Here is a 21,424-nt window from a genome sequence, read left to right as displayed (position 1 = left end):
CGCAGAACTTACACATTCTTAAGTATTTGGTCGGAATGTAGTCAGTCCTGTGACAAGTGTCAAATCTAAAATTAACTGACAAAAAAATTAATTAATTTGCACCAGAAAAAAAAAAAAAGAAATCCAAAATCGTATTCTTTTATTTATCACTGTTTGAATTTATTTCTCCATTTTTTATAAATTTCCAATCAAATCCTTATTCCCTTCCATTAATCAATAAAAGTAATAAACAAATAAATAAACAATGGGTCTTAAGAAAATGTTCCAAAAGAAGGAACCAACAGAAGCTGAATTAAGAGAAGATCTTAATCGAGCTGGTATTTCTACCAAATCAAATGGTGTTAGACAAGAGAAATTTGGTGCTTTTAGAAATTATGCTCAAGAAAAAGCACTGGCTCGTGCAGGCTATGCTCCTGTAAATAACCCATATGCTCAACAACATGGTAGTGCTCCTGGGTCGAATCCATATTTGGAACAACAGCAACAACCACAGGGACAACCTGGAAATAATCCATATGGATCTGGACAAGGCGGTAATCCCTATGGAAGTGGACAAGGTGGTAATCCATATGGAGGAGGAAGAATCGCACCTCCTCAACAGCAGCAAGGAGCATATAATAGACAACCATCTGATCCATATGCCAGAAGACCACAAAGACATGCAATGGACGACACAGAATCGCTCGACTTGAATGCAATCCCAACAAATCAAATGGCCCATCCATCCAATCGTCGCCCAGTTCGCCGTCTACCTGCAAATTATGAACAAGATGATGACTTAAATGCAATTGATGATGGAGAAAACTTGAATTTAGATATTGATCTCGATTTACCAGAACAGGAACAAGTGAATTCTGAAGATGAAGAAGTTGAGGCCATAAAACAAGATATTCGATTCGTGAAACAAGAATCAGTCCAGTCAACTAGAAATACATTAAGAATGGCCCAAGAAGCCGATGCATCCGGTACTAATACTTTAGGTATGTTGGGATCACAATCTGAACGATTATATAATGCAGAACAAAATTTATTATTGGCAGATACCCAAACCAAAATTGCCGATGAAAAAGTTAAAGAATTAAATCGATTAAATCGATCAATCTTTGTTCCTGCTTATGGGAACCCCTTTAATAAGAAATCAAGATTAAGACAACAAGAAGAACGAATTAAGTCACTGAAAATGCAAGAAAAATACTTGAAGGAAACAAATAGACAAGAAATGTATGCTAGTGAACAAAGAATCAAACAAGGATTATCAAATAATGCCACCAATAATGAAGTACATGAAAAATATCGTGGTGAACGTGATTTAGCTGCTGCTAAACGTTATCAATTTGAAAATGATTCTGAAGATGATGAAATGGAAAAAGAAATCGCCGGGAATTTGGATCAAATTGGTCAATACGCTAAAAAATTACATGGGTTGGCTAATACCATGGGACAAGAAGTTGAAAGTCAAAATCAAAGATTGAAAAAGATTGAAGATGATGCTGATAGATTGGATATTAATGTCCATATGAATAATACTAGATTGAGTAATATACGTTAGGATAGATGGTTATCTATATATATATATGTGTGATTAATGGCTCGGTGCTACTTTAAATTTAATGAAACTAATTTGCTTATAGTCTGTTGTCTCTCTAACAAATTGAAGAAAATTCCATGTAAAGTGTAGAAAGGACATACGAGATACATAGTTCTAAATCCTCAGATAAGCTCTAATAGATCTTATCTCAATACGTCTATAAGTCTCATTGTTGGTGCTATTCCCGAACTCGCATTAGTGCTGTTATTGGTTTGTTGGTGATAGAACACTTTCATTCGTTGTACCGTATTAACACGATAACGTGTGAAATCACGCCACGATCTATTATTTTGAGAAGTAATAGTATATTATATTAAAAGCGCTATAGACTAAGTAATTTCGGTTTGTTGATGTCCGAGATTCTCTCCTCAGAAAGTAGATGGTAAGGTTCTTGGCATAAATATAAATAAAATCTTTTTATCTCCTTACTTTGTTTTAGTTTTGTATATCTTTCAATGGAATCAATTTTAATTCAAGTAACTATTTAAGGCCGTATCTAATCAAATAAGGAAAAATGTTAATAACAAAAGCAGTAGGAACAGGATTGGGTGACAGGGATAATCATTACGGAGGAAGAGCTTCGTGCGCGACGGTTTCACAGTAGGCTCACCATCGAGCCGAGGAGCAACGGGACCTCCAATGAACATCAAGATTGATGGCAGCAAACGTTACTCATAGTTTAAAGTCTTCAGGGCCGGGTTCAACTAATTATTTGAATCAGAAGAGTCTTATCCCTTAGTTATGTCAGTTTCATCCTTCAGCGAATTCAGCTTATCAGAGTTCCTCGTTTTACACTCATCAGAAGTGTGTGCAAAACATAACGTTTATGGAACTTGCAGAAGTGTTGTTGCTTCTTAGCTTTCGAATCATCATGGTTACCAGCTGACTTCCGTTTTCCAAATTTGTTGTTAGAGGAATCAGATAATTTAGACTGATCACTGCTAGTTTGGGTGTTTGTTTTGGTTGTTTTAGCTTTGCCTTTGTTTCCAAAATGATTAGCATCGCCATTAGCCAAAGGTTGAGGCAAAGTAACCGTAGGAATAGTATCAATAGTCTTGACGTGTGCCTTCAAATACCACTGATTGTCTTTAAATGCGCCATCAGCAAATCTTCTCACAAGAGCTCAACTTGCTGCTAGAGAACATGCTATTGCTGCTGCTGCTCGTGCTAATGCTGATGCTTCTGCTAATGCTGTTGGTTCTAGTGCTGATCTTTGTCGGAAACCCCTATGGCTGCTACCTTGACGGTTGTTAATACCAAAAGCAATCGGATTAACTTCCTCTTGGATGTCACTAGAACGGAACAATGTACCAAGAGGAGTTCTTGATAGGTTCCTATCAGCAGAAAGCAATATACCACCTGTCTGGATCGAGGAATACATTAGTTTTCTTAGATAAGGCTACGAAGAAAATCAGTTTCGGTCTTTGCGAAGCTGACAACATTCGATCACCAAACCCGTGGATAATTTTTTATTGAAGCGGGTTAAGGACATATGTCTGTTTTGGTTGGTTAGCATGCTTCTCTTGTACCAATACAAGATGTGTCGTTATGATCATAACGGGTCGCATCTGGTTACTTCCCTAGAAGTGTTAATGCGGTGTCAGGTCCGTTTGATCCGGTCCCAATGGATATTGAAGTTATGAAAGTTAGATGGTCAGATGCTGAAGGAGCTAAATTGATGAAGTTAGGTGCTTGTTTCCAGTGCTAGCAGCAATGTCACGAGACTGTGTACCTAGTAGAGTATGGGAGTTTGTGCTTGTTGGCTATGCTGGTCGAGTTAATGAGCACTGTATAACGCTTTACAACGTGAGACTGCAAGTATAATAGGTTCCACGGTTGTAGATTTGTTGCTTGCTATTGGTTGATCGAAGAATTGTGTGTCAGATTTTTGAACTAATTGTTATTGGTTAGCATGTCGGTATAGTGTTAGCTGTTGTTTTGTTATCGCCAGTCATCAGTTCATCAGAGTTGTCCACCGGAGTCGGAGAGTATCCGCTAATACTGCTCGTCCTTTTTGAAAGCCTGTTTGCTATTGTTTGTTAAGTGCAATGCAATCCGAAATATTCTATTGCACCTGTCTGAGGGGCCGCCGATGTTACAATTGTTATCTATGCAGCACCATGTTCCCAATTTTGATTTTCAGCAGCCTGTAACAAACTTTGATGCAATACCAAAGGGGTTGAAAACATGGAAGTGAGGCTGTGGAACCAAGAAAGTGAGAATAGCTTCATGAGAAGGAAATCCAAACCATGGGATCTATATATTGCTGGAGCAACGAAGGATGAAGCACAGAAAGAGAACACATACCGAATAGCTGAAAGAATTTTGGATACCAACCAAAAAGGTAGACGATGGAAAGAGAACAGCATTACAAGTAAGAAACCAAAGCCCCGCTTTGCTGTGCCAAGGGATTTTCTGGAACTACGTCTCAACAATGATGTCTAAGTGGAAGAAACATTCTGAGTGTTGTAGGCAATGGCTGCGATGACGTCGTTTATTCCATCTACATCGACTTGGAGATTTTAAAGTGTGGATGACTGTAAACGACGAATGGCGGGGTATGGGGGAACCAAACGAGGAATTTAATGCAGGAAAGTTACAACCTAAATATTCGTAAACCTTGGAAAATAGCGGAGGTGATAGCAGATCCCAACCACTATTCTTCCCAATAGGGTAAAGCGGATATAGCAACGTCAATAGAATCATGGTACTGTGGGATGTGGGATTTCACCAGGAATCTGAGCATGTTCAAGCTTGGAAATATCAACACGAGTGCATTGTAACAACGGCTAAATGCATCAAGGATAGTACGAGTGTCCCCCTCCTACAAGTAGGATGGACATCTCGTGGACTGCTTCAACTAATGCTTCTACACAAATTTCGTTTAACCGAGTTTGGGAAAAGTTGTAAAGCTTTTCTGTAGAGCGGGGACAACCAGGAAGAATTCTTGTTTAAGTAAGGCAAAAATGGAGCAAAATAAGAGCCAGGAGCGAAAGGGCGGCGACAACTAGGATAAGGGCCCCGGGCCAGTAGCGGGAATAACACGGTGCATGTTTAATGAAAACGACCTCTACTCGTTGTCCAGTCTCTTGTAAAATATACACCGTAGTGAGTATACAACAGTATCTCAGTAGCTCAGAAGATATTGCACATCCAACAAACCCACTTTTAAACTGTTTTTTGGTCTAGAACAATACCGGGGATCGACGCCTAACATTTTGCAAGCACATTGGAAACGGTTCAAACTTAATTAAACATCGCCTAGACGTACATTTGTATAGCCTCGGCAACTTCAAGTTTCCGAAAATCGAACCATAAATTGGCTTTTTCTGACATATGTCTTTGAAAGGTAAAGGTTAACTATAAAACATTCGAAAGGAAAACACAGCATATCTATACCATGCTGGACACGATTGAAGAGTACTACATTTCCTGGAACTAATCTATAAGCATGAGGTTGAACATTTTGACCTTGCAGTATGACTCCAGATGTTAATGATAAGATATAGTAATGGTAGTGTACCTCTTACCAATTATGTCAATCTGATTCGTTAAATTTTATTTTTTAATATTCACGTGATCTCCAAAAAAACGTTGCTTTTTTTTTTGGCTAAACGGGTGAATTATACGACGAAACGGAAATTTTGTTGGCTTATCAATTTTGTGTTATAAATTATTATAGTGGGCAGTTGTACAATAAGGGGAATTGTTTCATTAATAGTTGAAACTTGTTGATCCCTTTAAGGAGATGGTATAAGTATTCAGAGAATCTTTAAAATGAAATTACGAGATAGAATTCCAAGAGTGAATAGTTAATTAACACAATTGGATGCAATTTATTTTCTTGATTGATAAATATTCACATGGAAGTTCAGTCTCCTTTTTTTTTTTTGACACTACGGCTTATCTCTATCTTTTTCTATTAGTTGTAGTATGGTGATGGGTCGTTTCATTTGCTAGCTAACTACAAAAAAGAAAAGGGGAATATCCTTAATTCTTATTGGGCCGTTTTGTAGTAGAGAATTTATTCCAAACTACATGTAGCAGTAAATGCACATCCCTCTCATAATGGAATTCTAATTTTTTACCAAGAAACCGTTTTAATAAACTCTACAGTGCAACTTGAAATGTACTTATGTAACCCCCTATTTTTCTAATTGCAATCTTATGACAAATTGTTATGTCTTAGATTTTCCATTGCCTTTTTCCTAATTGAGTTACAACTCATACATATTATCCTTTATAAGAATCATTAGCACTTGTTAAATAGATAACCTAAATAAAAAAGAAAATCAATTTAATGTGTGGTTAAATTGAAAAACAATAGAAAAATAAATCCAACAAAAATAAAAAAATAAAAAAGAAACTTTTTGAGAAAAAAAAAAAAAATAAATCGTAAAATTTTTCAAATCCCATTTTCTAAAGAGATTGTTAAAACATATAAAATGATTGTAATATATTCCTTCTTTTATTCTCCCTTCTTCTTCTTCTTGTTTGGAGTTTCCTTCTGTTTTTCTTCTTTTCTGATTGGTTTCCCCTTTCTAAAAGCGACATATCCCCCCCTTTACACAAAATGTCATCTGCAACTACATCATCAGGAGCTACTACTAGTGGATCATCTTCATCACAAACCACAGTCAATAAAAAAGGAAATGTCGCTTCATTTTCCCATCAAGTTGATACCAATTTAACTGCCATTGACACTTATGGTAATACTTTTAAAGTACCAGATTATAGTATTAAGGATATCTTGAGTGCTATTCCTGCCCATTGTTATGAACGTAGATTATTACAATCATTTTCATATGTCTTTAGAGATATCTTTTGTATGTTAACTTTAGGTTTTATTGCCAATAATTATATTCAATTATTACCAAATGTATATTTAAGAGGTATTGCTTGGGCTGCTTATATTTGGTGTCAAGGGTTATTTGGTACTGGTATTTGGGTTATGGCTCATGAATGTGGTCATCAAGCCTTTTCTGATTATGGTTGGGTTAATGATTTAACTGGTTGGGTTTTACATTCTTATTTATTAGTTCCTTACTTTTCTTGGAAATTTTCTCATGGTAAACATCATAAAGCAACTGGTCATATTACAAGAGATATGGTTTTTGTTCCAAAAACAAAGGACCAATTCTTGCAAGCTAGAGGTGCTCATGATTTAGAAGATATCGTTGGTGATTCTCCAATTTATACTTTATTACAATTAATCTTCCAACAAACTTTTGGTTGGATTTCTTATTTGATTGCAAATGTTTCTGGTCAAAAATATCCCGGTTATAATAAATTTGCTGTTAGTCATTTCAATCCAAATTCTCCAATTTTTGATAAGAAGGATTATTGGTTTGTTATTTTATCTGATATTGGTCTTTTAATCCAATCTACCGTTTTATACAATTGGTATCAAACGTTTGGTTTATTTAACATTACCGTTAATTACCTCATTCCATACTTTTTAGTCAATCATTGGTTAGTGTTTATCACTTTCTTACAACATTCCGACCCAAAGATGCCTCATTACGAAGCTCATCAATGGAATTTTGCTCGTGGTGCGGCCGCAACCATTGATCGTGAATTTGGTTTTGTTGGTAAACATATTTTCCATGATATTATTGAAACCCACGTGTTACATCATTATGTTTCTCGTATTCCATTTTATAATGCAAGAGAAGCAAGTGAAGCCATTAAGAAGGTTATGGGTGAACATTATCAATATTCTGATGAAAATATGTGGGTTTCTTTATGGAAATCTGGTAGATGGTGTCAATATGTTGATGGTGATAATGGGGTTTTAATGTATAGAAATTTAAATGGATTTGGAGTTGATCCAAAAAAGAAGACTCACTAGAATTTTAACGCCCCTGTAATTAGATATATATATATGTACATATATATATTATATAGTTTTTAGATATACAATTATTATAACTTAAACAAGAGCTTTATGTCTCTGCTTTTGGTATGTCAAATGGCAACCAATTCATTTTATTTTATTTGTCTGTTTTGATTGTCACAAAAACAAAGATCTACCAATTATATTACAAATTGGGATCTCATGATGAATAAGAAGTACGACTTTCTTCAATCAATCATCTGTGGATCATAACAAAGTCGAATGGATTATCCAGGTAAGGCGTGTTGTATTCTCCATAGAGAACAAACGTGGTTGACATGTTTTACTTGTGTGCTTTTTTTTTGCAACCAAAAAGGTTGATGGTTTCTGAAAATGTAGTTTAAGAAATCTGAGGATACGCTAACTATTGATTCATTCAACTAGTAATTCGAAGCAAACAAAACGCATCTTAAAAGTTTGATTTCCTGTTTAGAAGGTGATGACACCTTGGAGTTGAAGCACCTCTAGATAAGAGCATTTGTGGCTGCAAAAAAAAACTTGCACGATTCTTCAACCAGAAGTTACAAAGCCGACCGTTGCTCCTAATTTCTTTTTGACCCAAGAATCTTCAAAATCTGGGGTTCTCGGAGCTCTGCTCATTATTGCTTTTATTGCTTTTTGCATCTACTTCAAATGGTAAAGAGGTGCTTTTGCTGTGCGGACAAATAAGGATTTTGAATCGGGGGAATCTAATAAATCGATAGGAATGCTGCTATTTATTGTTTCATTGAAATAGTATACGAGATAGAACTAGTGTCCTTCTAATGATAATTACAACTTATAGCTTTGACCTGGAAGGCCTAGTCAATGGGTTCTTTGTTGGTTACGATCAGGGGTAGGAAGCTATTCGGTTTTTTTTCCGAATCCTATTCATTCACCCGAATTTTTTCGAATATGGCTTTGGGAAAACTCCACTCGAATGAATGGAGATGCTTGTACGGGTGAATGGGGTGAATTGGGTGCTGTGAAGGTCGATTCGAAAAATTCGCTTTTCAAAATGTATGTAGTTCGCCACAATAATTAAAACATAAATTTCTGCGTATTCTGAAAACAAATCAGAAAAAAGAGCTTTTAATCCTGTCTTGAATAAATCTCATTGGACGATTGCAATTTAAAACGCGTCATACAAATATGGGTATTATTGCATACAGAAATCCAAGCAATTGTCAAACTTGTTTGGTCAAGGTACAGCCAATCACAGATTGGTATCTTCCAAACCTTACTGATAGAATTGAGGAAAAACCATTACAAAAAACAACGTTGCAGCACATAAGTAAAAAAATGCAAAAGACGTTCCAAAAGCTTCATTTCCTGGAGAGGTGGCAAGCTCAATTTGAACTTGATGATTCACAGATTAAAAAATTCTGGAAGAATCTCAATAAATTACGTCTAGAAGATCCAGAAAATGTAGATGAAATTTGGTTATTCAACTTAGGATTAAGGAATAACATCTACAACGACACCCAAAACATCAGCACATCATATACGGAAGTCCCATATTGCATACTTTGCCTCAATCAAGGTAAACCTGAAGAAGTAGAACATGTGTACAGAGAATGTGAAATCACTCAACAAATCTGGCTGCTCGTTGGATTCACAGGGCAGATCCAATGGAAATACATCATGGCTCCAGATCCCATACACATGCAACTATACAAACAAACTAACAGTTTCCTCAAAATTGTGTTTCAACTAAGAATACATCGACGATACCAGGAAAATCAAATCATACCACTCACACGGAGCCAGCTAAAAGCGTGGGTCCAACAAGCTAAAGAATAAATTGATTTTATCGCTCAAAGTATACAATTTAAATATTAAAATAAAATAAATCAATAAATATAGAAAAGAAAAAAAAAAAAATAAAAATAAAAAAAAAAAATAAAAACAACTATAGGGAGATGACAAGAGACATAGCTATTTTCAAATAGGTTTAGAACACTACTAAGAATTATATTATTATGAAAAACCAAAAAACAAAAAAAAAAGAGAGAGAGAAGAGAAGAAATATCACGTTAATGAGAAAGGTAAAATGCATTTTTAATGTAAGGTTACAATTTTGCGTTTTTAGCGGGTTTGCTTTATTCCGTATATATGAGTGTATATAAGGTTAACTTTTTATAGTTTAATAAAGTTTGAACCATTTTTTGTAAAAAAAAAAAAAAAGACACGCGTGTTCAATATTTTTTGCGTGATTTTCAATTGTTGCGTTCTGCAACACACTATGAATAAGATAATTATGCTCTTTTCCCATAAACCTGATTGATATTCACTACAATATTAACAATGCTGTTGTCCTTAAACGACCAACGTCAGCCCTCCCAAGAACCAGCTACCGAATCTGATAATTCAGTCGCAATTGTTGCTAATTCTGCCTCTGAACCAGGAAATTTTAGTTATGCAAAAGAGAACCAGGAAAGTTATAAGCTAAAAGATTCGAAGGCTTACGTCTTTGAGAAAAAGTTGTTTACTCGAACATTGCTACCCATTGATTGCAAAAAGGAAAGGCAAGTTCTACTAAGTTGCAACAATTGCCCCTATACTATTACGGTAGACGTAAGGAAAATTAGCACAAAGAATTTGCAGCTGCACTACAGGGCAAAACACCGAAAGATAGCTTCTTGCGACACTACTGCAAAGTTTTTACCAGGCACTAGCAGAGAAACTCCGCCATCACCTTCAAAGCGTCCTATTGCAGAGTTTTTCGAAAGAAATCAAAAACGAGCAAGAATTAACTTCAATGAGAATTTGTATAATGAAAAAATGATCAGGATGCTAGTTAAAAAAAATTTACCGTTCGATTTTTTTGAAACACCGGAAGTCAAAGATGCTTTAGGGTATATACTGATGTGTGAACCTACAACGTTACCATCCTTGCACCATTCGAAGATTGAGAAAATTTTGAGGGAAAAGTTTAATGAACAATTTCCAAAAATGAACTTTGAATTAGAGCAGAATGTGAAATCTCATGGTTGTTTCTCATTGTCCTTGGATATCTGGACTTCGGGCGTCTCAAGAACGGACTATTTAGGAGTGATTCTTTCTTATATTGACCAAAATTTCCAATTGAATTACAGACTTATTGGTTTGGAAGTTTTGCAGGATCCTCATACCGGAGCATATATTTGTGACCAGCTTATGTTGGTACTAGAGCAGTTTCTGTCTTTAAAGATTGGGAGCATCTTTAGCATAACTAGAGATAATGCAAGTAACAATGACAAATGTTTGCTGTGCTTTAGCCATAGGTACTTTAACTCAGCTATGCTGGATTTTCAGAATGATATTAGATGCAATGCTAATATTTTAAACCTCGTCGCTAAGGCTATTCTTGACAAATTGGGTGTGCCTGCGCGCGATATTCTTAAGCGAGTTAAGAATATTGTTATTGCTGTGCGCGGAAAGAAGGAGATCAAACAGCTATTTGAGAGGTCTGTTCGAAGTCAAGGTTCAGGTAATGCCGTAACAATTCCGTTAGATTCCGTAACAAGATGGAATTCGACGTTGTATATGGTTCGTGGGACATTACGGGCCAGAGAACATTTAGAATTCGTCAAAAGATCGACCAAAGATGCATCTTTTCAAGACGATATGCTAAGTGCTACTGAATGGGAAGTGTTAGTTGGTATCAAAGATATCCTCGAGATTTTTGAAATTCCTTCTACCAACTTGCAAGGCCAAAAGTATACAACAATTAACGAGGCCTTGTTATACATGACTCATGTGTACCAATCCCTTCAATTACAGATTCACAAATGTCGAACAAACGAGGAATCTCTTTCCGATTCGCTCATCCCCTCCATTGAAAATGGTATCAATAAGTTATGCAAGTATTTCCCTCCAGTAACGAATTTCGAAGATTTAACCAAATTCAAAGCTTACCACTTAAGCATTGTGTTGGACCCAAGGGCAAAACTAAATCATTACTTAAATGGTGAGCTATTATGTTTTTACCCAGGAATAGAAGTTGATATTAAGTATTTACTTGAACGAGAATACAAGTCTCTTGAGAATGAATTGAAAGAAGTGTCGTCTGACATTTCAGAAGGTGAGATTGAGCCTGAACCAAAAGTGAATGACCTTAACCTCTACAATTTCAAGAGAAAGAAATACAGTGAGGTAGCCTCATATATAATCGATCCGGCTATAGATAGGTTTGCAAGTGCGCTTGATTATTGGAAGGTGAAACAGGATGTGTACCCTATTCTTAGTATTTTGGCAAGACGATATTTAGCCATACCTGCTACGTCAGCTTCTGTTGAAAGCACATTTTCGATTGCTAGGAATATCATCTCCTACCAACGAAACCGTCTTCTGCCAACCAATTCAAAGCATCTTATGCTTTTAAAGAGTTGGGGGGTAAAAGGAGTGGAAGAGTTAGAAGATTCTTACTTCAGAGAAAGTGAAGATTGAGTATATAAGTATTTAAAGTTAATGAAGTAAACTAGTTCTAAGTTAATACTATTATCTATAAATCATTAAATTTTTGTGCCACGTAATAGCCAAATTCGTTCGGGTATTTCGAGTTTTTCGAATACGAATCGAATTTGACTGGCTAGCTACTTCGAGTGAATAGAATCTTCCAGCAAAACGTAAAAGCGAATACAAAAAGCGCGAAATTCGGAAAATTCGATTCGTTTCCTACCCCTGGTTACGATTAGTTCTTATGCTGTCAAAATGCATTCGGTTTAGTTGTGTTAACTGGGTTTCTTCGACATTTGCCATAAGTCTATTATAATGTGTACATTCATCATATGAGATAGCCTTGCAATCCAGATTTGTTTGTGTTCTAAGCTGAAATAATTCCAGGCTGGACTTCCTAGAAGTACGGCAAGCACTGTTAGGAACTTAGCATTTGGCTACACGGTCTTGAATGTGGAAAAATGAATTGGGAATATCAATCCATATTCTAAGAGTATCAGAAGGTATACTTCAAATTTTTCATAATAGTGGATGATGCCCTTTTTGCTTTCGAATCTCCTCGTTGATAAAAGACATCAGTCCATTTTTCATTATCTGCAATATAACTCCGATCCTTATGCCAAGACTTCCAAAAAGTCATAAATTTAGGTTTTGTGATTCAAAAATCATGACGAAGTAGATTACTCAGCCGAAGATACACTAACTAAAAAGATTTATACATATATAATTTAAGTTAATAGAGAATTATAACTCTATTCATTAAAGTTTATGAACATTCCGTTCTTAAACAACTTTGATTTTGGTTTCTGTTGTTTCACGATTTTAATGATTTGAATTATATATAAGAAAATTTGTATAATCATTAAGAATTCTAATCATGAATGATATATTATAAACAGCATTATATTCCATATTTCATGCTTGTTTGGACGTTCATTTGGAGTGTCAACAATTAAAAAATATAGCTATTACATTTATCATTATTAAGTGACCAGATTCACGAATAAGTAAGTATAATATCTAGTTAAGAAAAGCATGATTGTTTCATAAAGCAATTTCGAAACTATAACTTTATTTCTTATTAACAAAACACTAACGTGGGTTACAAGTATAACAAATCCTGAAAATACCTATAGCCAGGTTTTCAGCAGAATATTTAAAGTTTTGGGGGGTTTTAACGGGATGTTACACATCAGAATTGCACCTTAATTCCAACACAAAAATGATTGAAGTTGATCCAGTTGCTTGGAAAGGACACGCGAAATTTAGATTGATCAGAAGATCTACAACTCAGTTCTCGTGAGTCAGAGGTTACTACTCATCCGCGACTTCTCAATACTAGAATTTGCCCAAATCAAAAGAAAATGTAGTCTTAGATTGATGGGTGTGGGTTATTTTTCCAAATCAAAGCAACACTTCCAGCATCGAACGCTATTAAACTTTTCAAAGTTAAACCTAATTGATTATCTCGCTTAGAATGTTTTACCCTTTTAGGTTTACATATTAATCACGTACTCGTAAGCACAAATCAGTCGGTTTGAACTCGTACAGCGCGATTGTTTGCATTTAAATAGTTACAAAAATCCACACAAAAAGTAGATATCTTGTTGTTTTGGAAGTCTAATACTATTCGGAAATTCTCAAAGATGAAAATCTCAACTATAATATTTGCTTCAATAATTGCCGGTGCTTTGGCCCAAGAATCTCCATTCAGGTGGTTCTCCAAAAGATCTTGTGATGATTGCAACGAAGCTCAAGATTTCCTAGTAGAACAATGTCCAGAAGATCTATATGCCGTAGAAAAAAAAGCTGAATTATTGGAATGTCTTTGCGACCTTCCAATTGAATACTTTGAAACATTGGTAATTTGCATGTCCAGTTGTGAAGACTTAGATCTTTCGGATCAACTCATCTCGTTTGACGCCGAGGAATTGAATGGGTATTATTGTGATGCTGCCCAGCAAATTAAAACTTATACTGGAGATCTTGCTGATTTTACATATTCTCTAGAAGAAGAAAACGACACCTCAGTTCCGGAAGAAGAAAGCAACACCTCCGTTCAGAAAGAAGAAAGCGACACCTCAGTGGTGGATTCTGATTCAACGACAACTGCAGGCAGTACAACTAGCATGACTGCATCGTCCACCAATTCTGCTGCTACTTTCGGAGTTGCCTCGATTCTTGTTTTGTTTGCCTTGTCGATGTTGTAAAATGAATTACCATAAACTTTGAAATATATTGTCTATTCATACCTCATATGTTCGTATATATTAATTAGTTTAATTAGACATCAAATTTGCTGTCTTGGATTTTCTCTATTTTTCACTTTGTTCTCGTGTTTGGTATTGGAAGACTTGCAACCTTCGTTCAAGCTAAAGCTGTACCAAAGTTAGTATTAAGCTTACTGGAAGTTCACACTTTAAGTTAGTAAGAAATTGGTCAAGAAATCCATCTTATGAGAAGATGTAATTCAAATTTTTCAAAAATCAGACAGATAGTCTTTCTGATTTCGAATTCCCTCATTGACTGACGACAATAAGTCATGAGTTCATTCTAGTATGTCTAGTATACCTCCGATCACTAAGCCAAGACTTTCAAACCGCAAAATTTACTATGCACTATTTCTGGAGATTACTCATCGCAAATAAGTAAACAAATAAATCGTACCAGTTGGAAAATGATTGAAGTAGATCCAGATGTTTGGAAAAAAAAATGCGCGAGATTGCGCTTGATCAGAAGAATTACAATTCAGTTCTCGTGACTCGCAGTTTATTATCCGACCACGACTTCACAATGATGGAGCGTACCCAGTCAAAAGACAATGCAACCTTAGATCTCAAGGAAGGTCGTCACAGTGTGGGGTGGAGTTCTTGATTTTTTCAAAATAAAAACTTCACCTCCAACATTGAGTGGCACACCACTTTTCAAAGTGGGTGCCTTAAAAACTAATTATCTCGCCTACAATATTTCACATTTTCAATGTTTACATATTTGAAGTAATTTATTTTCCAATCTCGTTAATCTTGTTGTCAGTTGATTCATTTTTAAACTGTTAGTCAATTAAAGGACATAAAAGCCTACAAATTAATATAAAAAGTCATTACTTTCTAAACTTTCATATCTTGTACAAGTCTATAATTCCTCAATTTCGACAACTTAAATGATCAATTTAATGACTAATAATCCCTGATATTCTAAACCAAATAGGGGTGGCGTACCCAATAACCCAAGATGCCCAATAATCCAAGATGCCCAATAGTCCAAACGGAAGAAATACTCACCGAAACCAAGCAGATCACTCTCTAGTTGTTCTCGTTTGTAAAAATAATTTCGTTAAATAGTTAAAATGCAAACAAAGGCTTATGGTTTAGTTTTTTTTAAATTATTGGGTATTTAGGAGTAGTGGATACGCCACCCCTATATTCTTTCACACAAACAATAATTCGTCACAACAATGGATGCAATATTTGTCAGCCAAACCAATGGCTTTGAATTCATGAACGATGCATTTGTTATGATATAAATAGATATCAAGATTCCACACAAAAAAGATACATATGTCTCGTTGTATTTGAAGTCTAATACTATTGAGAAAGTCGCAAAGATGAAACTCTCAAATATAACATATGCTTCAATAATTGCCGGTGCTGCTGCTGAAGAATTCTTTCCATTCAAGGCGTTCTTAAAAGGCGATCGTCTATCCAAAAGATCATGTCTTGATTGCTATAGTGCTCTGGAGATCCAAGTAGAACACTGTCCAGAAGATCTACTCTATGACGTAGACAAAAAAATTGAATTGTTCGAATGTCTCTGCGCTCTTCCAATCGAATATTATCAGAAGATGGTGGATTGCATGTACGGCTGTGACGAATTAAGTCTTTCCGAAACTACGACGTTTGATGCCGACGGTTTGAAACTGTCCTATTGTGTTAATGCCAAGGAGATCCAAACCTATAATGGCGATCTTGAAGATTTTCCAAATTCTATGCAAGGAGAAAACAACACCTCGGTGCTCGATCCAATGGCGAATGTAATTAGCAGTACTGCAACAGGTTCCACTACATCTTCCACCAATTCTGCTGCCACTTTGGGAGTTGCCTCGATTCTTGCCTTGTTTGCGTTGTCGTTGTTATAAGTTTGCGGATTACTATAGACTTTGAGAAATATTGTCCATATATATATTAATTAGTTTAATTAGAAATCAGTTTGTTTTCTTGGATTTTCTCTACCTTTCACTTTGTCCTCATTCTTGGTATTGGAAGATTTACAACCTTCATTCAAGCTGAAAATGTACCAAAGTTAGCACTAAAAGTACTGGATACTTAAAGTTGGTAAGAAATTGGACAAGTGATCCATCTTATGAGAAGCTCTAAAGGTGTTCTTTAAATTTGTCATAAATCAAGCAGATTTTCTTGCTCATTGACAACCCCCTACAATTTTATGTTCACCGCTCGTTGTTTTTTTGTTACACAAAACCGTAAAAGATATAAAAATTAGACACCAAAAGCTCGTGGGTTCATACGTCATTTCTAGGGCTTGGTGTCTAACTCTGATCATCGCGCCAAGACTCCCAAACCGCAAAATTTATGAAGCAAATTTCCTGGAGATTACTCATCACAAATACAAGTAAACAAATAAATCATACCTAGTTGGAAAATGATTGAAAGTAGATCCAGATGTTTGGAAAAGATGCGCGAAATGGCTCTCGATCAGATATGTTTCCTGGCACATTTAAGTATGTTTTTACGTATGTTCGGTATGTTTAAAATGGATATTTCTATGTGCTTTTGCTTTGACTTCATCCCTTTTCGGTGTTTGTCTTAATATTCTACACAGTTTCACACTTAAGGCTTTTTTGTATTGATAATGAAAGACTTAGATTATTTTTTGAGATTTACAACGGTTGCCCATTGTTTTTTTTCTAAAAAATACTTTTTATTTTTTAAGACATTGTTTAACAAAAAAAGCCAGCTGGCAATTAAAAGCGAAACGGGCCAATAGTTCGTGAAATTATCTAAATCCGGTCATTTTGCCAAGACTTCAAAAACGCCAAGACTTCAAAAATGCCAAAAATTGAAGTTGTCAGATTTAAATTTTGACGACAAAGCTTTTTTGGGAAATTACTCATCTCAAATAAGTAAACAAACAAATCATACCAGTTGGAAAAGGATTGAAGTAGGTCCATGTTTGGAGAAGATGCACGAAATTGGGCTTGATCTGAAGAACTACAACTCAGTTCTGGTGACTCAGGGGTTATCATTAGACTACCACTTCACAATAATAGAGTTTACCCAGTCAAAAGACAATACAGTCTTAGATCGCAAGGATGGTCACAAGGTGGGGTCCAGTTTGTGGCTTTTTCAAAATAAAAACATCACCTGCAAACAATGATTAAAACCTTTCATTGTGGGTGTCTTAAAAATTAATTATATCGCTTACAGTATTTCACACTTTCATTGTTTGTATATTAGTCATATGTACTCGGAATTCCAAACAAGCCAGTTTGAATTCAGACAGAGCGATGCATTTGTTGGGATATAAATAGGTATCAAAATTCCACTCAAAAAGATATCTATAGTGTTGTTTTTGAAGTCTGATACTATTTAGAAACTCACGAAGATGAAACTCTCAACTTTAATATATGCTTCAATAATTTCCGGTGCTGCTGCTGAAGAATTCTTTCCATTGAAATTGTTCTTAAATGCCGATCGTCTATCCAAAAGATCATGTAGTGATTGCTACGATGCTCAGGATATCCAATTAGATCACTGCCCAGCAGACCTAGTATATGACACAGATAAAAGAATTGAATTATTGGACTGTCTCTGCGATCTTCCAATTGAATATTATGAAAAGTTGATAGATTGTATGACCGACTGTGAACTGGTAGTTCTTTTGGAAAGCACAACGCTTGACCCCGAAGATTTAAAATGGACATATTGTGATGGTGCCAAGCAGATCAAAACCTATACTGGTGATCTAGCTGATTATACCTATTCTCCCGAAGAAGAAAACCACACCTCAGTTCTGCAAGAAGAAAACCACACCTCAGTTCTGCAAGAAGAAAACCACACCTCAGTTCCGCAAGAAGAAAACAACACCTTAGTACAGGGTCCAACAACGAATGTAAGCAACAAAACTACAACAGCTTCCACTACATCTTCCACCAATTCTGCTGCCACTTTCGGAGTTGCCTCGATTCTTGCCTTGTTTGCCTTGTCGATGTTATAAACGTGCGGATCACCATAAATTTAGAAATATACTGTCAATTTATACCTCAAATGCTTGTATATATTAATTAGTTTAATTAGACATCAAATTTGCTTTCTTAGATTTTCTCTGTTTTTCACTTTGTTCTGTATTGGAAGATTTACAACCTTCATTTAAGCTAAAAATGTACCAACGCTAGCACTAAAAGTATTGCGCACTTAAAGTTGGTAAGAAATTGGACAAGTGATCCATCTTATGAGAAGTTCTAAAGGTATACTTTAGATTTTTCATAAATCAAGTGGATTTTCTTTCTCATTTCGAACCCCCTCATTGATAGACGCTGTGTCGCCCGTATATACACACTGTTGTTCGTAAAATAATTGAGAAGTCACGTGAAGTCCATCAACCCCAATAGTTGATAATAATTTGATAATAAATTGGTATCTGTTTAGCGAATGTAATAGTCTAAACCAGCCAAATGTAAATTATAAGTAGTAGTGATCAAACAATATACAAATTATATATAGAATAGTCCATGCCCTCCTCCCTTACATTCCATCGTAGATGAAGATTATTACATCCACTTCTGTAGTTCCCACCGTCGTCGAGACAAAAGTGAGAACTTTTCATGCCTGCATATTGTCAAGGATATACGATACTCCTAATGGATAGTAGAACGTGCGACACAATGATGTCGCGACTCTATCTCCAATGACAATTCGCGAACAATAGTTCGTGAGCTCCTAGGGTCTGGAATCTAACTCCGATCATTATGCCAAGACTTCCAAAATGCAAAAATTGAAGTCGTCTGATTCAAAATTTGACGACAAAGCTTTTTTGGGAAATTACTCATCGCAAGTAAGTAAACAAACAAATCATACCAGTTGGAAAAGGATTGAAGTAGATCCAGATGTTTGGAGAAGATGCACGAACTTGGGCTTGATCAGAAGAACTACAACTCAGTTCTGGTAACTCAGGGGCTATCATTCGACTACCACTTCACAATAATGGAGTTTACCCAGTCAAAAGACAATGCAACCTTAGATCGCAAGTATGGTCACCGTGTGGGGTGAAGTTTGTGATTTTTTTCAAAATAAAAACATCACCTGCAACATTAAGTGGCATTTAAACTTTTCAAGGTGGGGTCATAGAAATTAATTATCTCGCTTACAGGATTTCACGTTTTCAATGTTTACATATTAGTCATTTGTACTCGGAATCCCAAACCAGTCACTTTGAATTCATACAGAGCGATGCATTTGTTGGGATATAAATAGGTATCAAATTTCCACACGAAAAGGTATCTATTGTGTTGTTTTTGAAGTCTGATACTATTTAGAAACTCGCAAAGATGAAACTCTCAAATATAATATATGCTTCAATAATTGCTGGTGCTGCTGCTGAAGAATTCTTTCCATTCAAGGTGTTCTTAAAAGGCAACCGTCTATCCAAAAGATCATGTAATGATTGCTACGATGCTGAAGAGATCCAATTAGACCATTGTCCTGCAAACCTAGTCTACGACACAGACAAAAGAATTGAATTATTGGATTGTCTCTGCGATCTTCCAATTCAATACTTTGAAAAGTTGGTAGATTGTATGTCCGACTGTGAGCAGATACTTCTTTTGGAAACCACGACGTTTGATGCTGAGGATTTAAAATGGACATATTGTGATGGTGCCGAGCAGATCAAAACCTATACTGGTGATCTTGCTGATTATACCTATTCTCCTGAAGAAGAAAATGCCAACACCGTGATTCCAGCTGGTCCAAAGACAAATGTAAGCAACAGCACGGTACCACGTTCCACAATGGAATCTCCCAGTTCCTCAACGACGTCTTCCAACAATTCCGCTGCTACTTTGGGTTTCGTATCTGCTTTTGCCTTGTTTGCGTTATCTATGTTGTAAATGCCGGAAACGATAGATTAGAGTTTATACCTCAGGTTTGTTTTGAGGCTTTTGTATACATTAATTTTTTGATCTTCATGTATTATTATGAGGTTCGTATATATATTGATTAAATGATTTAGATCTACTTTAATGACTTTCACTCCGCTCTCTGCCTGGTTCTCGGCATCGGTATCTCCCCTCGATTTAATATAACTTGCAATGAATGGAAGATTCTACTATCTAAACCTCTCTTTATTCATTATAATCTATAAAAAGTATTTTACAATGTATATGCCTCTCAGACTTCCTAAGCACCCCTTATTCGAAATCGAAATTATTACCAGTAATGTTCGATTTGTCACACATTTCTCGAAATATACTCCCGGGAGTAATAAACAAGGACCAAGATGTATCAAACTCCATAACGGTTCCTTTATCCATCACAAGAATTCTATTATAGTTAAGAATGGTCTTTAATCTATGAGCAATACATAATATCGTACAGTCGGAAATTCATTCGCGATTGATTTTTGAATGGTATTATCTGTCATGTAATCAACTGAAGAAGTAGTTTCATCGAGTATAATGATTTTTGATTCTCTACCCATTGTCCGGGCGAATGATACCAATTGTCGTTCTCCCAAGGCAAAATTTTGTCCTTGAGCTTCAACAACTTTATCTAGATGGAATTTGGGTAATAATTCAGATGGTGTAGATTTATCAATTGACTTGAAGCATGTAATCTCTTTAGCTGTGATAATTCCGGATCTCCTTGATGAAATCCATAACTTTTCATCGTCATGTTCATTAAATGGATCTAGGTTGGTTCTAATGGTCCCGTTGAATAAGACTGGATCCTGAGGAATAATGGATAATTTTGATCTTAAATCTTTCATACCAATAGGTATACTCAATGATATCCAAGTCATGAATCATATATATTGAAACGGCTTTTTGAACATAGCTATATAAATTAACCGCCGTGGGCTTGATCTCTCATCTCTGGGGGGGTTAATCATTTTATTTGATCTCCTGCAACCAATTTCATTGGCCTTGTTCGGGTCTTGTACCAAGGATCTCTTGATAATTAAAAACAGTCACATTTTCAGTTACTTGTTTTACTCCGTTTTCTATTAGTTCTACAGTGTGACGATTTCTTCGTTCTACATTACATGTCTCCTACGCTTGATCTATTATTCCATAAGACAGTTGATTGTTACTTTGATTTGGAAATGGGACTGATTGGTGGTCTTTCGTTGACGTGTTGAGTGTAGAGTTTGGTCTTTTTTTGCCCACTTCTTTTCTGCAACCACAATCATAAATTCAATCTTTTAAAAGAAGTTCTAGAAGCTTAAGAATGTTACGATAATTCTATCCTCTAGCATTCGCCCAAGTCAGTACCATCTTGGAGTCTGAC

At 35.7% G+C, this 21,424-nt stretch overlaps 10 protein-coding genes across 10 annotated transcripts; 8 read left to right on the top strand and 2 right to left on the bottom strand. All coding sequences in view use genetic code 12, as the record gives it.

The window, feature by feature from the left end:
- Nucleotides 1-244: 244 nt before the first annotated feature.
- SEC9 (Sec9p) lies at nucleotides 245-1,549 on the top strand (the record flags this gene model as incomplete). The annotated part of the gene is made up of 1 exon (XM_049410606.1): nucleotides 245-1,549. The coding sequence occupies one exon, from the start codon at nucleotides 245-247 to the stop codon at nucleotides 1,547-1,549; it is 1,305 nt and encodes a 434-aa protein (XP_049265910.1).
- Nucleotides 1,550-2,354: 805 nt separating this feature from the next.
- On the bottom strand, nucleotides 2,355-2,969 carry J8A68_000883 (uncharacterized protein; the record flags this gene model as incomplete). Its single annotated transcript, XM_049410605.1, has 2 exons — nucleotides 2,355-2,674; nucleotides 2,732-2,969. 2 exons carry the CDS (start codon nucleotides 2,967-2,969, stop codon nucleotides 2,355-2,357), a joined length of 558 nt encoding a protein of 185 aa, XP_049265909.1.
- Nucleotides 2,970-6,161: 3,192 nt separating this feature from the next.
- Nucleotides 6,162-7,439, top strand: FAD2 (Fad2p; the record flags this gene model as incomplete). Its single annotated transcript, XM_049410604.1, has 1 exon — nucleotides 6,162-7,439. The coding sequence occupies one exon, from the start codon at nucleotides 6,162-6,164 to the stop codon at nucleotides 7,437-7,439; it is 1,278 nt and encodes a 425-aa protein (XP_049265908.1).
- Nucleotides 7,440-8,615: 1,176 nt separating this feature from the next.
- On the top strand, nucleotides 8,616-9,266 carry J8A68_000881 (uncharacterized protein; the record flags this gene model as incomplete). The annotated part of the gene is made up of 1 exon (XM_049410603.1): nucleotides 8,616-9,266. The coding sequence occupies one exon, from the start codon at nucleotides 8,616-8,618 to the stop codon at nucleotides 9,264-9,266; it is 651 nt and encodes a 216-aa protein (XP_049265907.1).
- A 504-nt stretch (nucleotides 9,267-9,770) lies between these two features.
- On the top strand, nucleotides 9,771-11,894 carry J8A68_000880 (hAT family dimerization domain-containing protein; the record flags this gene model as incomplete). Its single annotated transcript, XM_049410602.1, has 1 exon — nucleotides 9,771-11,894. One exon carries the CDS (start codon nucleotides 9,771-9,773, stop codon nucleotides 11,892-11,894), a length of 2,124 nt encoding a protein of 707 aa, XP_049265906.1.
- Nucleotides 11,895-13,549: 1,655 nt separating this feature from the next.
- J8A68_000879 (uncharacterized protein) lies at nucleotides 13,550-14,113 on the top strand (the record flags this gene model as incomplete). The annotated part of the gene is made up of 1 exon (XM_049410601.1): nucleotides 13,550-14,113. The coding sequence occupies one exon, from the start codon at nucleotides 13,550-13,552 to the stop codon at nucleotides 14,111-14,113; it is 564 nt and encodes a 187-aa protein (XP_049265905.1).
- Nucleotides 14,114-15,507: 1,394 nt separating this feature from the next.
- J8A68_000878 (uncharacterized protein) lies at nucleotides 15,508-16,038 on the top strand (the record flags this gene model as incomplete). Its single annotated transcript, XM_049410600.1, has 1 exon — nucleotides 15,508-16,038. The coding sequence occupies one exon, from the start codon at nucleotides 15,508-15,510 to the stop codon at nucleotides 16,036-16,038; it is 531 nt and encodes a 176-aa protein (XP_049265904.1).
- A 1,340-nt stretch (nucleotides 16,039-17,378) lies between these two features.
- Nucleotides 17,379-18,134, top strand: J8A68_000877 (uncharacterized protein; the record flags this gene model as incomplete). The annotated part of the gene is made up of 2 exons (XM_049410599.1): nucleotides 17,379-17,432; nucleotides 17,523-18,134. The coding sequence occupies 2 exons, from the start codon at nucleotides 17,379-17,381 to the stop codon at nucleotides 18,132-18,134; spliced, it is 666 nt and encodes a 221-aa protein (XP_049265903.1).
- A 1,330-nt stretch (nucleotides 18,135-19,464) lies between these two features.
- On the top strand, nucleotides 19,465-20,025 carry J8A68_000876 (uncharacterized protein; the record flags this gene model as incomplete). Its single annotated transcript, XM_049410597.1, has 1 exon — nucleotides 19,465-20,025. One exon carries the CDS (start codon nucleotides 19,465-19,467, stop codon nucleotides 20,023-20,025), a length of 561 nt encoding a protein of 186 aa, XP_049265902.1.
- A 455-nt stretch (nucleotides 20,026-20,480) lies between these two features.
- Nucleotides 20,481-20,936, bottom strand: J8A68_000875 (uncharacterized protein; the record flags this gene model as incomplete). Its single annotated transcript, XM_049410596.1, has 1 exon — nucleotides 20,481-20,936. The coding sequence occupies one exon, from the start codon at nucleotides 20,934-20,936 to the stop codon at nucleotides 20,481-20,483; it is 456 nt and encodes a 151-aa protein (XP_049265901.1).
- Nucleotides 20,937-21,424: the final 488 nt, after the last annotated feature.

Source organism: Hemisphaericaspora subhashii (assembly GCF_019202705.1).
Source record: "Hemisphaericaspora subhashii strain CBS 10753 chromosome Unknown scaffold4, whole genome shotgun sequence".
In the NCBI taxonomy this organism is placed as follows: domain Eukaryota; kingdom Fungi; phylum Ascomycota; class Pichiomycetes; order Serinales; family Debaryomycetaceae; genus Hemisphaericaspora; species Hemisphaericaspora subhashii.
This window is presented reverse-complemented; position numbering and strand designations above follow the sequence as displayed.